Source organism: Chiloscyllium plagiosum, unplaced genomic scaffold (assembly GCF_037043375.1).
Source record: "Chiloscyllium plagiosum isolate Xiang-an unplaced genomic scaffold, Cpla_swu_hap1 HiC_scaffold_44, whole genome shotgun sequence".
In the NCBI taxonomy this organism is placed as follows: Eukaryota; Metazoa; Chordata; class Chondrichthyes; order Orectolobiformes; family Hemiscylliidae; genus Chiloscyllium; species Chiloscyllium plagiosum.
The window spans coordinates 872646-888035 of record NW_028270182.1 but is presented as its reverse complement, the minus strand read 5'-3'; the positions used below and the strand labels follow the sequence as shown (position 1 = coordinate 888035).

Sequence of the window (15390 nt, the reverse complement as noted above, 5' to 3'; positions counted from 1 at the left end):
ATCTGTCGAGAGAAAGCAGAGTCAGCGTTTTGGGTCCAGTGACCCTCTCTTCATGATTGTTAACGGTTACGTTGGGTGAAACATATTTTCTCATTGGCCTCTGTGGGTCTGGGATGTTGCCCTTTTAAATGACGCTGAAACAGATATCGGGTTCCCATAGACCAAAGCAGCTAATTAAAGATCTTGTGATTACTCCCAGCCAAGAAAGTTCAACGGCAGTGCCAAAGGTGTTGATATGGTTTCAACCTCCTTTCCTGTTCAGAATCAAAGTTAATAATTTACAAGATCGACAGCAGATGCCGGTAGAGAGGGGAGATCGAGCTTCAGTGTTTTAATGTTAAGGACTGGTGAAAATATCGGTCTCACCACCCCAACTCCCTCGTCTTCTGCCTGGTCCAGGGAGATTTGGCAGAGTTCCAGAGGACAACTGTCGCAGGTAAGATTGGGGGAAATCTTTCTCCCTTTTACTCAGGGTCGGGGACCCTATATGATTTGAGATTTTAAAACTCAAAATGTGATATCATTAACCCTTACTCCTTCATTAGTCTGTGGGTTTTTGCAATCTCATAAAAGACTCTGCTCAGCCTCCCTCCGCAGCTCATTCACAATTTACCTACGTTTTTGAAAATAAATATTAAAGTCGTCAGCTATGGGCGTGACCTCTCCGTACAGTGTGTACACTCATAGCTGCACACTATCCACTGACCTTTGTCAATTACTGACGAAACTAAAGACCATTTCAGCCGGAGTAAACTTTGCTGACTGAGAGACCTGGTTAATAGGACCAGGCATTTCAAAGAACTCAATTTGGGGGGGATTAAAAGGCAATACCCGCCTAGATTTCCCAGGTGAGTCTGGGTCTTGACAGCATATTGAACTCCGCATATTAACCGAAATACACACTGGAGGGGCGGAGAAACGCCACCAACAGACAAAACTTTCTTCATTTAGAATTAAATAGAGTTCTGGTCACTGGCCCGTGCTGTTAATATCCTGGAGACTTTGATCAGATTACCCCCTGACATTCTAAACTCCAGAGGAAACATCTGATTTGTATAATCTCTCCTGTAATTTAATCCCTGGAGTCCAGATATCGTTCTTGTAAACCTACGTTGTACTCCCTCTAAGGCCTTTATATTTTTCCTATGGTGTGGTGCCCAGATCTGCTCACAGTACTCCAAGTAAGGTCTAGCTAAGGTTTTGTATAACAGCAGCATAACTTCTGCATCCTTGTATTCCAGTTCTCTAGATACAGGAGCTGCCTTTCTTCACTAATTTATGCGCCTGTTTGTGACATTTAAAAATCTGCGCAGTTGAACCCACAAGCCTCTTATTTAACTTCATACCATTTAGAAAATATCCTGATTTATTCCTTTTTGGTCCAAAATGCAAAGCTCAAACCCATCAGGCTGAAGCAAGTTGTTTCATTACGGTCCTTTCCATCAACGTTTACAAGATATACTGCAACAACTCACCACTGTTTCTTTAACAGTATCTCCCAGCCCTATCATCAAGAAGCTGAAAAGGCAGCAGGCACACCCAACCTGATTTAGAAATAGACAATCCTGGAGCCCCTGACCTAATAGCTTAACTATATGGAGTGCAAAGGTTCAACAAGGCAGCTTGCTGTCACAATCCAAAGGCCAATAAATGCTGGCCAGACCAACAATGCTCATCTCCCATAATGGACTTTTTAAAAATGTGTGCTAGTAACCAGTAAAAGGGACCATAAGGTATTTTTCTGTTTTGGTCTAGGCAGTATTTTGATGACTGTGTGTTAGTTACTGTCATTCAATCTCTCTTTCTCTAAAATCAAACTTTGGAGCAGAGTCTCACTTCAGTTTTTAATTAGATTAGATTCCCTACAGTGTGCAAACAGGTCCTTCGGCCAACGAGTCCACACCAATCCTCTGAAGAGTAACCCACCCAGACCCATTTCTCTTTGATGAATGCACCTAACACTATGGGCAATTTAAGTATGGCCAATTCACCTGACCTGCACATCTTTGGAGTGTGGGAGGAAACCGAAGCATTTGGAGAAAACCCACGCAGACACAGGCAGAATGTGTAAACTCCACACAGATAGTCGCCCAAGGCAGGAATTGAACCAGAGTCCCTGGTGCTGTGAGGCGGCAGTGCTAACCACTGAGCCACCGTGTCACCCAATTGTTAGACATCTTCAAGGGGAGATTTTGTTTTGTATTCCTTTTTAAACACGCTTTTTATTTCTAGTTTTTTCTCTTTCTCTGCTTTGTTTGACATCGAATTCATGCATACATATATATGTTATTTTTCATTTATGTGCTGTTTATTTCAGTTATTCAATCTGATTAATTAGGGAGATATGATGTTAACTTCCTTGTTAACTTGGGTCCTAGCTGTTTGTTTCCTTTGGTTCAATTAATGGCTTCCAGAGAAATTATGAACCTAAATATGCAAGTTCAAATTTAATTTGTGTGTAAAGCGTTGCACGTTTTACGAAAGTGTTCTTCATACACCAGATAAATACAATCCAACTTATTCTGACAACTGAAGCCAAGCTGCATTTTAGAATATTGTTGAAGAAATGAATGTCATTGACACCTTCTAATTAGACAGTGTCCTGGAGCCTGTTGCAGTTTTCTACAGGAGCACTTCAGGCTACTGCTGGGTGCATCATCCATTAGATATGCATTTGTTATATAATGTTCCTTTGTATAACTACTGACAAGCTGAGTTGGATTTTAACATTTCTGCAATGATCAGACATGGTGTAACAGTGACTAAATCTCTGTGGTGACCCATTGCTTAATCTGGGAGAAAGTGAGGACTGCAGATGCTGGAGATCAGAGCCAAGAATGGGGTGCTGGAAAAGCACAGCAAGTCAGGCAGCCTCTGAGGAGCAAGAGAATTCCCCATCATACTTGGGCATAAGTCCTTCATCAAGAATTAGGCTTGTGGGCCGAGGGGGGTGAGAGATAAACAGGAGGGGGTGTGCAAGTTGGCTGGGAATGTGATGAAGGTGAGGGCAAAAGTGATAGGTCAGAGAGGAGGGTGGAGCAGATAGGTGGGAAGGAAGATGGACAGGTAGGACTGTTCAAGAGGGTGGTGCTGAGTTGGGAGGGATATGTTACACTTTTGCTTTCATTAGTGAGTATTCATATGGAATTTACTATCAGAAAATGTCATTATAATGCTCATTTACAATTATCTTTTCAGAGCATCTTTTTCCAGTCTTTGTGATGTGACAATATTGTTGAAATAGAGCTGCTCCACAATCTCAATTTTCCACTGTTATGGCACGATAACCAAATTTTATTGTCAAACTTTAACTTCAGACCCCAGTAGTGTGCTAATTGCATTTTGTGTTCCAAAAATTGCATGTTTCTCAATTTCTGGATTATTGATTGCACATTCATTATTATTTAATATATTTTTATATAACACTGTTAGTGGTAGACAGTAAGACTGGAGCAGCAGTTGCCTGAATCAGTTTCTGGTGAGAAGTGATAAGAACCACATGCATTACTAAAGGATCTTAATTTGGTGGGTTAAAGTCAATGATGAGACTCTATATTGTTGGATGAAAGATATGAACCAAGTCGGACGAGTCCATGATAGAGTACACATGGGTTGGAGTTTAGATGCAGCCTTGATGCCTTTTTTTATCACTTCTTACTTGGTGCTTTTGCTTGTATTTACTTTAGATATGTGACTGAGCACATGAAATATTCCTTGAATATCTGTTGCAAACACATTGTGTGTTCTGATATCTTGTTTCAGAGGAAGCTACAGTTTCCTGCTTTTTAGAACAGTTGTATCTATACTGGAGAATTGATCACTGTCCGGAAAAGTTTGGAATAATTGCTACACTACCCTCAGTGCATGAGACATTTCCCACAAACAGAAACATGGATAAAGAAATGGTAAGATTGTTTTAAAACTAGCTACTGATGTCAATAAATGTTGCTGTTAGTCTGTTATTGAATACCCAGCTGCTTTGCTATTGATGATTGTGGTGGCTGGAGGAGTCTGCTGTCGTTACTCAGATGGGTATGATATAACTGCAATGCTGTGAAAATGTGGTTTACTCTTAATGTCACTGTTCAAAGGGAATTGTATAAACCATATCTTCTGCACCAGTTTAAGGTGATGACCCACCAACACCTGCTAAAGGGGTGCAAGAAATAATGATCCTTGAATTCCAGTGGTAGGAATAAGGTACCCTTCAGATCTGCCACCTAATCACAGACTGTCCAACGAGCTGCCAAAGGATCATGGCCTTGTGGTATTAGCTTAGACTGTTCCTACCTTAGGCCCAGGTGTTGTGTTGGAGGCCCAGATTTGAACCTCCTGACCGATTGTGCAATATGAAGTTAGTAAAACGATGACCATGAAACTTTTTGTTTTTGTTCGTTCGTGGGATGTTCATTGCTGGCTGGCTAGCATTTTTGCCTGACCTGGTTGCCCTGAGAAGGTGATGGTGAGCTGTTTCTTGAACCATTGCAGTCCACATGCTGTGGTTTGACCTACAATGCCATTAGGGAGGGAATTCTAGGATTTTGACCCAGTGACAGTGAAGGAATAGAGATCTATTTCCAAGTCATAATAGTGAGTGGCTTAGAGAAGCTGCAGGTGGTGGTGTTCCTTGTTTTTACTGCCTTTGTCCTTCTAGAGGGAAGTGGACAAGAGTTTGGAAGTTGGTGTCTAAGAATCTTTGGTGAATTTCTGCAGTGTGTCTTGTAGATAGTACATACTGCTGCTACTGAGTGTCAGTGATGGAAAGAGTTGGATGTTGGTGGAAGTGGTGCCAATCAAGTGGATTGCTTTGTTCTGGATGGAGTCGAGCTTCTTGAAAGTTGTTAAAGCTGCCCCCATCCAGGGCAAGTGGAGAGTATTCCATCACACTTCTGACTTGTGCTTTGGGGATTCAGGAGATTTTACTCGCTGCATTATTCCTAGCCTTTGACCTGTTCTTGTAGCTGCTGCATTTATGTGGTGAGTCCAGTGAGTTTCTAATCAATGGTAATCCCAAGTATGTTGATAGTCAGAGATTCAGAAATAGTATCACTTTTGAATGTCAATGTTAAATTCTTTCTTGTTGATGATGGAGATTGCTTGCATTTGTGGTGCAAATTTTACTTGCCACTTGTCAACTGGATATTGTGTAGATCTTGTTTCATTTGAACATAGACGCATTTCAGTCAATGGGGAGCCATGACCAATGCTGATCCAGCAGAACCAACATCTATTGTCTTTATTTGCTCTGGCCTACATGCGGATCCAGATCAGAGTAACGTGGGTGACTTTTGGTGGCAGTTGCCCTCCGGACCATAAACGATGGCTTTGCCTACATTGCACACAACTCATGAATGAATTTTCAAAAAAATTACGCCTGCACAAAGATATGAGACCATAGTAAGTTTAACCCTTCAAATGACTTCTCACTGGCACCTGGACTTCAGATGCACATTAGTGGATCAGTCTTTTGTCTGAACAGCAAAAAGAGGTATTTGTGTGAACGCTGACATGTTTTACCTACTTTTTTGCAATGTTGGACTGCTCTATCGTTAGAATGAAATAACTTGATGTAGTTTAACTGGAAGGTCACCATACCTCAGGTGAGGAGATAAGTTGAGAAAGAGAATCCTTAATAATAACTTCAGTTTGTGCAGAAATTGAACCCACACTGTTGGCATCAGTCTTGCTGCAACACGGGTGAAGCCCTCTGTTAATTAAACCAAACACCCAGAAGAATCCCCCTCTCCTTGGAATCAGTTAAAATGGGAGTGATTGAGAACTCTCAAATTGTACTATTTAAAGAAAATAACTTCAATTTATTTTTTAACTGAGTGAACATTAAACAACAATTCTCAATTCTAAGCCCCCTTTCTCTTAACTGTTTATTATCTGCCTCCAGCTCTAACAATATGCTGTTCCAATAAGACACTTATTAAAATTACATCAACTTAATTTCAAAACCACACAGCTATTCTCATCTTCTGTGATGCCACTCTTCCGAATGCTGACTATCCTGGGTCGTCATCTTTCTTTTTACTTTGAGAATGTTTCATATGAAAAAGTACCTTTTTGACAGAGAGTGTTTCCTAATGTCTCAGAGAGCAAGATGTTAGCTCTCCATGTGTTTCTGTCTCGATGGTGGTTGCTCTCTGACCAATTTTCAAAAGGCCTGCATTTTATGCCTCCCTAACATTGGATCATTTCATTGTTGGCAAAATAATAAATTCAAACTTGATTGGATTTTAGTATTCTGGGGAATAACTTGAACTGGTTAAATTCAAATTCTCAAAACAGCAACCAAAAACTCTGGTATCCCTTTCACAGATAAATGTTACATGTTATCAATTTTTCAGGACTCGCTGGGACTGCCAACTAGTCATATCACTTGTAATCTCTCCATTCAGAGCAGCATTTCTTCTCCTAAATGTACAGTACACACTTTCAACCTCATAACACTCTGCATTGTAAATCAGCTGTCCAGTAAACTCAGCTAACTGATTTCCCCCCCCCCCCCCATGTTTTCACTTTTAATGAATACATTATCAGGACATTCGGGGTAATGCTGTTCAGCATTTCTATACACCGCTCATGTGGGTGTGTTTTGAAAATCAGAGAAAGTGTTTGTGTTAAATCCAATTTAAAGTGATCCCAATGTCCTGTGACGTGGAGAATTTGAGTTGAAGTGACTTTTCTCTAATTGGCCCAACATTTCAGTTGAAATGTTATAGAGGTCTTGAATTGAATATTTGGTCATATGCTGTCTTCAATTGACTTTGCTATTAATGACTTTTTTTTTTTAAACATTTCAGGACTCTCCATCATCTTACAGCCACAGCATAGTGCCAACATCCCTTCCACAACCCAACTATCCAATGTCTCCTCCACCAGCATGTAATGGGACAACATCTCCCATTCGGTTTCCAAGTGAAGGTCAGTTCAGTGGTGGAATTTTCTTTTTGAAAGTGGACACGAGAGTATGTCCTGATCTGATGTATGTTTCAGATACAAAACATTAAAATCCAACCTCACCTATTTGGTATTTTGTACCCAGGCTGCTGTGTGGAATGAATTTAGACTATCTCAACTCTGCAAATTCTGACCAATTTCTACAATACATATCTATCCATTCTTCACTATTAAATAATAACCTCCGTCATGATGACAGCAGAATACTTGGAGTAGCAAAATTTTAAATTTCAGATCATACTTTGTATCAATTGAAACTTTTATTCCAAAACTGTTTCTTTTATCATCTTTATCTTAACAATTTCTGGATTACGGAGTAGGCTATTGTGTGTAGAAGGCTATGCAATTGGCTGAAATGAATTGAGGTATGTGGGCATTTGTATGAAACAACACCAGCATTAGACCTATTGGACTAAATTACATGAAATTCTTATGTACCAACCAAAGAAGAAATATAACTTTTACACCTCCACTCGACAGACTAAGGTTGTTAGTGTTTTATGGATGGTAATTAGCCTTTTTCTCTACTGACAGTAAATGCTCAAATCAGGTTGAGGAGACACTAATTTTAGTCATCTTCTGCTGTGCAGTCCATATTTACATATTTAGCACAGGTTTATTGTTGTTGTCCATTGTCTGATGGACATTCACCAGACAAATGTATCCTTGGTTAGCATATACGTGACTGTATTGTACAATCTCTGGTTAGCATATACTGTATCTGGCTGTAACAAAAATTACTTACTCACTTTGCAGGGCAAATGTATTTTAACATGACCTCCCCTTCTTCAAGCAACGAAGAGCTGTTGTGCGAGCTGAAGGCTGGAAAAGTCCTGAGGCCGATACAACAGTCTAAAGGCCTAACAACAATATTTTCTGGCAGTGGAAGCAATGTAAGTGGGGAAGAACAACAAACATATGTTTTATCGATAGTGACTTTATCAGTTAATTGCTCTGCTTTGTAAAGTTTGACATGCCAAATATAAAAACAACTTTGCATAATTTTTGACAACCAAAGGATATTCTATTCTAATTGTAAAACATAATGAAACATTAAGTGATTCAAAAGAACATTGAAAATAAAATATATTAGGAAAAGGTATTCAAAAGCATGGTTGGAAAATAGATTTTAAGAAATATTTTTGAAGGAGGAGAAAGGTATAGGAAGGGAATTTTAGAGTGTAGGACCCAAGTAGGTGTCAGACAGCTGATAATATTCAGGGGACCTGGCTTCGAATCCCACCATGACAGAGTGGAATTTGAATTCAATTTTTAAAAAAATGGTCTAAAATTAAGAATCTACTGATTTCCGTGAAATCATTGTCGATTGTTGGAGAAAAACCCATCTGGTTCACTAAAGAAGCTGGGAAGAAAATCTGCCATCTTTACCTGGTCTGGTCCACATGTGACTCCAGATCCACAGCAATGTGGTTGACTCACAATTGCCTTCTGAAATGGCCTAACAAGCCATTCAATATAGAACATTACAGCGCAGTACAGGCCCTTTGGTTCCACAGGTCTGCACAACATCGAGGGCCAATCTGAAGCCTATCTATCCTACATTATTCCATTTTGCTCCATATGTTTATCCAATGACCGTTAAAATGTTCTTAAAGTTGGCGAGTCTACTACAGTTGCAGGCAGCCCTTACTACTGAGTAAAAAAAATGACCTCCTTACTTCTGTTCTGTATCTATCACTCATCAGTTTAAAACTAGTCTCCTCATGCTAGCCATCACTATCTGAGGAAAAAGGCTCACTCTCCACCTTATCTAACCCTCTGATTATCTTAGTGAGACATATAAGTCACCTCTCAATCTTCTTCTCTCTAACGAAAACAGCATCAAGTCCTTCAGCCTTTCTTCATAAGACCTTCCCTCCATACCAGGCAACATCCTAGTAAATCTCCTTTGAACCCTTTCCAAAGCTTCCACGTCCTTCCTATAATGCAGTGACCAGAACTGAACGCAGTACTCCAAGTGTTGCCGCACCAGAGTTTTGTACAGCTGCAGCATGACCTCATAGCTCCAAAACTCAATCCCTCGACCAATAAAAGCTAAGGCACTGTATGCTAATTTAACAACCCTATCGACCTGTGTGGCAACTTTCAGGAATCTATGTACCTGGACACCGAGATCTCTCTGCTCATCTACACTACCAAGATTCTTACCATTAGCTCATTCAGTTGTACCAATCGCTAAAAAGTCTCAAAAAATGAAACAGGATAGATCACTGGCGGTATAGTGGCACAGTGGTTAGCGCTGCTGCCTCAGCGCCAGAGACCTGGGTTCAATTCCCGCCTCAGGCAACTCTGTGTGGAGTTTGCACATTCTCCCTGTGTCTGCATGGGTTTCCTCCGGGTGCTCCGGTTCCCTCCCACAATCCAAAAAAAATGTGCAAGTTAGGTGAATTAGCCATGCTAAATTGCCGGTAGCGTCTGGGTGGGTTGCACTTCGGAGGGTCGGTGTGGACTTGTTGGGCCGAAGAGCCTGTTACCACACTAAGTAATCTAATCACCTGGCATCGACCTAGGCACTGGAAAAATCAATGGCAGATCAGCCCTGTTGACCCTGCAAAGTCCTCCTTACTAACATCTGGGGGCTAGTGCCAACATTGGGGGAGCTGTCTCTCAGACTAGTCAAGCAAAAATCTGACATTGTCTGTAAGGTATGATTGTCCCAGACACCACCATCACCATCCCCATCCCTGGGTATGTCCTGCCCCACAGGCAGGACAAACCCAGCAGAGGTGGTGGTACAGTGAGATACAGTAGGGAGGGAGTTGCTGTGGGAGTCCTCAACATTTGACTCTAGACCCCGTGACATCTCATGGCTTCAGGTCACACGAAGTCAAGGAAGTCTCCTGATTACCACATACCGTCCTCCCTCAGTTGATGAATTAGTACTCCTCCAGGTTGAACAACACTTGGAAGAAGCACTGAGGATGGCAAGGATACACATTGTACTCTGGATGGGGGATTTTAATGTCCCACTACCAAGAGCAGCACTACTGATTGAACTGATCGGGTGCTAAAGGACATAGCTGCTAGACTGGGTCTGTGGTAGGTGGTGAGGGAAAAAACATACTTGTCCTCATCCTCACCAATCTGCTGGCTGCAGATACATCTGTCCATGACAGTATTGGTAAGATGACCACTGTGCAGTCCTTGTGGAGACAAAGTCCCGCCTTCACATTGAGAATACCCATAATGTGTGGCGCTATCATTGTTAAATGGAACAGACTTCGGTCAGATCTAGCAACTCTGGTCTGGGCATCCATGAGGTGCTGTGGGCCATCAAAAGCAGCAGAATTGTACTCCAACACAATCTGTAACCTCATGGCCCAGCATAACCCCCACTCAAGCACTACCGTCAAGCCAGGGATCAATGGAGAGTGTGGGAGGGCATGCTAGGAGCAGCACCAGGCATACCTGAAGATGAGGTGTCAACCTGGTGAAGCTACCAAACAGGACTACTTTCATGCCAAATGGTAGAAGTAGCAAGTGATAGACAGAACTAAGCGATTCCACAACCAACAGATCAGTTCAAAGCTCTGCAGTCTTTTCACATCCAGTTGTGAATGGTGGTGGAGAATTAAACAATGTACTGAAGGAGGAGGCTCCATAAATATCCCCATCCTCAATGATGGAGGAGCCCAGCATATCAGGGCAAAAGACAAGGCTGAAACGTTTGAAGCAATCTTCATCCGGATGTGTGGAGTGGACAATCCATCTCACCTCTTCCAGTGGTCCCCAGCATCACAGATACCAGTTTTCAGCAAATTCTGTTCATTCCACATGATATTACTAAACAGTTGGAGACATTGGATACTGCAAAGGCTATAGATCCTGACAATATTCCAGCAATAGTACTGAAGACTTGTGCCAAGCTGATCCAGTACAGCTACAACATTGGCATCTACCCAACAATGTGGAAAGTTGCCCCGTACATAAAAAGCAAGGAAAAACTAACCTGGCCAATTACCGCTCCATCACCAGTAAACTGATGGAAGGGGTCATCAACAATGCTATCAAGCAGCACCTGCTCAGCAATAACCTGCTCACTGATGCCCAGTTTCGGTTTTGCCAGAGTCACTCAGCTCCTGACCTCATAGCCTTTGTTCAAACATGGACAAAAGAGCTGAATTCCAGAGGAGAGGTGAGAGTGGCAGCCCTTGACATCAAGGCTTCATTTGACTGAGTGTGACATCAAGGAGCCCTAGTAAAACTGGAATCAATGAGTATCGGGGGCAAACTCTCCACTGATTGGAGTCATACCTGATGCAGAGGAAGATGAGTTGTGGTTGTTGGAAGTCAGTCATCTCAGCTCCAGGACATCTCTGCAGGAGTCTCTCTGGGTAGTGTTCTAGGCCCAACCATCTTCAGCTGCTTCATCAATGACCTTCCCTCTGTCATAAGGTCAAAAGTGAGGATGCTCACTGTGCAATCATCAAGGTCTAGCACCATTTGCCACTTGTCAGATTATGAAGCAGTCCGTGTTTAAATGCAACAAGATCTGGTGTTACAACATGGTGGAGAACCCTTCTGCTAATTAAACCAAACTCGCAGAAAAGCTCACCTCGCCCATCATCTGTCAAACCAAGTGTTGGAGAATTCCCAAATTCCACTATTTAAAGAAAATAATATAAATTTACTCTTTAACTCTAAAAGTAAACATTTAAACAATAATTATTTACAAGTTTAAGCCTCCTTTCTCAAATGTTTTTCATCTGTATCTAACTCGATAACAATATACTGTTCCAATCAAAACCCATATTAAAATTACATCAACTTGATTTCAAAACCGCACAGTGGCTGTCATCTCCTTTTGGCTGAAGATTTCCCTGGGTCATCTTCTGGCTTTTACTGCAAAGATGTTTCCTATGCAAAAGGTACCTTTTGATAGAGAGAGAGTGTTTTGAATGGCAGTTACACCCTGTCTAACATTCAAACTGTTTGCTTCTTTATACCCCGAACATTGGATCTTCTCATTGGTTCAAGGTTGGCAAAAATCAATTATCCTGGGGCATAATATAAAATGATTGGCTAGATTCAAATTGTTGTCAATACAACTCAGGTATCTAGTTCACAGCCAAATGTTACATAATTTCAATTTTCCTGTGCACTCTGAGACTGCTAGCTAGTCATATGGCAGGTGTTTGCAAGCTCTGTGCAAAGCAACATTAACTCTCTCTTAAAGGTGCAGTACACACCTTCAACTTCATAACACTGGACAACATCCAGGGTTGGGCTGACAAATGGCAAGTAACATTCACGCCATACAAATGCTATGGCATGACCATCACAAATAAGAGGCAACCTAACCATTTCCCTTTGGCATTCAATGGTATTACTATCAGTCTGGTCCCCCACTATCAACATTCTGGGGGTTATCATTGACCAGAAACTCAGCTGGACTCACCACATAAATACAATGGCCACACAAGAGTAGGTCAGAAACTGAGAATACTGTGGCGTGTAACTCACCTCCTGATATCCATATTCTGCCCACCATCCACAAGGCACAGAATACTTCCCACTTGCCTGGATGGGGACAGTTCCAACAACACTCAAGAAGCTTGACACCATCCAGGTAAAGCAGCCTACTTGATTGGCACCACATCCACAAGCATCCCCTCCCTCCATCACCAATGCTCAGTAGCAGCATTGTACCAGTTACAAGATGCACTGCAGAAATTCACCAAAGATCCTCATACAGCACCTTCTAAGCCCATGACCATTTCCGTCTAGAAGGACAAGGGCAGCAGGTACATGGAAACATCACCACCTTCAACTTCCCCCTACAAGTCACTCACCACCCTGACTTGGAAATATATCTCTGTTCCTTCACTGTCACTGGATCAAAATCCTGGCATTCCCTCTCTAATGGGATTATGAGTCAACCCACAGTAGGTGGACCGCAACAGTTCAAGAAGGCAGCTCACCCCCACCTTCTCAAGGGGGGGCTAGGGACCGGTAATAAGTGCTGGCCCAGCTAGTGATGTCCACGCCCAAAAAAGGAATGAAAAAAGTATCAAAACACAAGAAGCCATAATAGGGAGGTGCAGAGATCTTGAATGTTGCAGAGTGTAGGAGGTTAGGGATGAGGTGAAGCAAGACCATAGAAGGATTTGAAAACTTGAGGTGTTGCCAAATTAATGATTAGTGTAAGTTAGCAAGCACAGGAGTGATGATGGAACAGGACTTGGTGGGGCTTTAAGGATCCAAACAAGTAAGATTTGGATGACCTGACTTTTCTGTAGTGTTGAAGATGGGAGGGAGCAAAGGTGCATTTGATAGACAACTCCAGAACTAACACAATGAAGATTTCAGTAGAGAATGGGCTGTGGCGATGACAGAAAAGGCTGATTTATTCTGGAAAAGAAAGTTAAAGGGTAAAGTCACCACAGTCCCAGAAGACCATAGGCCTATTATTTCATAAGAGAGACAGATAACTGGTGGTATGTTTAACCTGAGTGTAACCACACCTCAGGCAAAGTTGAGAAGGTGCGATCTTCATGGTAACCTCGCCAATGTGGGAATTGAAACTGTGTTGTTGGTGTCACTTTGCATCACAAACCCGCTGTCCAGTCAATTAAGAAATTAGCTGCTTGGTGGTGGAGAAGATATTGGGTTACAAACTTGTTTTTGGGGTCTCCAAGGTTTGCAACATTGCAACAGTTTGTTTGATCACAGTTGCCTTGAAGAGATTGCTCTTCAAGTTGAGGTTAAACAAATTCTGGTGGAGATTTCAGACAATGGCTTTGGTCTTTGCAATTATCCTTGAAGATTTCGAACTCTTTCTGTCTGATGAGCAACATAGTAAATCACTGTGGAGGAATCAAGAGGTGCTGCTGGTTAAGTGGAAATGAATTTTGAATGTATATGTGGAATTGTACAGTCTTGTGCACTATAGTAGAGTCTCTACCACTTGGACAGAAGGATTAGGTCAGATCCTACATCATAACATGTCAAAACAGGTTGATTAAAGATGTATCTGTGCAGTTTGCTGTTGTGGTTTTGATAACATTGCCATGAGGCAGCTTATGTGTTCAAAATGAGAATGCTGAGAAATTATATTTGGGAAGATACAGAACATTGCTGTGGGAATGAGAAGAGAGACCATTAAAGTTGATTCCTTGACTATGACTGGACGGAACCAGGCAAAAACAGTCCTATCCATTGGACAACAGAGAAATTTTCAGAAGACTAGTGTGGTCATAATTTCAAAAGTGCAGCAGAAGGTTAGCTTACTAGTATTACTGTATTAAAAGTGGGATAGTGGACTTGTATGATGGGCAATGTTTTTATGAGAATATAGAAGGTCACAACAGAGATGCAGATAAATGTTATTATTTTGACTGATACTTGAACAACTGCAATTGTTTTCAGAACCAATGGTTAAATACGGGACGTGGAAAAGTGCCACTACGTGGTCGAGTGCAATCGTTGCATGGGAAGACTTCGAACCCAACAGCAGCTGGTGTCCATGGCAGATCAAGCTCTGATCGCAAATCTTCAATATAAACAAAACAAAATGGGGAATAGGGCAGTTAAAGTGAGCTAATAGTAGAGATTTCATTTCTTATTAAATTCATTTTAAATTATATTGCTTAATTGTCAAGTTTTTCACTTTCCTATGATTTCAGATTTTTGTCCTGGTTGCATTTGCTGAAATTGACTGGGATTCTCCTAGAATAGATGAACATTATCATCACAATATGTGACTGTTATCCTTGGTTGTAGTACCATCTATTGAGATAGTTCGTTTCTCAGCATCAGTGGTTCAGTTTCAAATTTATTGAGACAGATGATACTCATGCTATTTGCAAGTTTCAATTCTACTCCATTGTTACTGAGCAGAATGGGTTAGATTGTTCTTGATTAATGTCAAACTTTCAGTCTGCAGAGAAATAACAAGTACATTGGACAGTGATATTTTTTAACCAAATGGATGAACTTATAGCTTAAATTGAAACAAATGTGCACCAATAGCATTACATATAGAAATGATTACCAGAGCCAAGACACTTCCAAGGAGATTTGGAAGGACAAGAAGAAAGCAAAAGAAGATGGATAGTTTTGTTGGTCAATGATGAAATCTATACACCAATCAATAATTCTTGGTTTGAAGTATCAAAATCAGAATCAGTTTGAGTTGAGATAAAATCATACGAGGTTCAGCAAAAATGGGGAAGGAAGTGAAAGGGGGATCTGAGTGGACAGTATTGATTTAAGGAGAACATTGAAATGTTAGAGAAAAAGGACTAAAAAAGATGAAGTTTTTCACCTAGGACTGCATACATTTTGCTGTGTATTGGGTGCGTGGAATTCTATCTGGATTCTGTCCGTTTGAATACATAATTTGTCTTTTGCCATTATTTAAACAAGACCATTATCCAGTTTCATTAATAGAGTTTTACTAGA

At 41.2% G+C, this 15390-nt stretch overlaps 1 protein-coding gene across 1 annotated transcript; it reads left to right on the top strand.

The window, feature by feature from the left end:
• Window positions 1-206: 206 nt before the first annotated feature.
• Window positions 207-14583, top strand: LOC122543433 (uncharacterized). Its single transcript, XM_043682148.2, has 5 exons — window positions 207-436; window positions 3763-3905; window positions 6810-6930; window positions 7723-7859; window positions 14356-14583. Exons 2-5 carry the CDS (start codon window positions 3891-3893, stop codon window positions 14488-14490), a joined length of 408 nt encoding a protein of 135 aa, XP_043538083.1. The 5' UTR covers window positions 207-436; window positions 3763-3890; the 3' UTR covers window positions 14491-14583.
• Window positions 14584-15390: the final 807 nt, after the last annotated feature.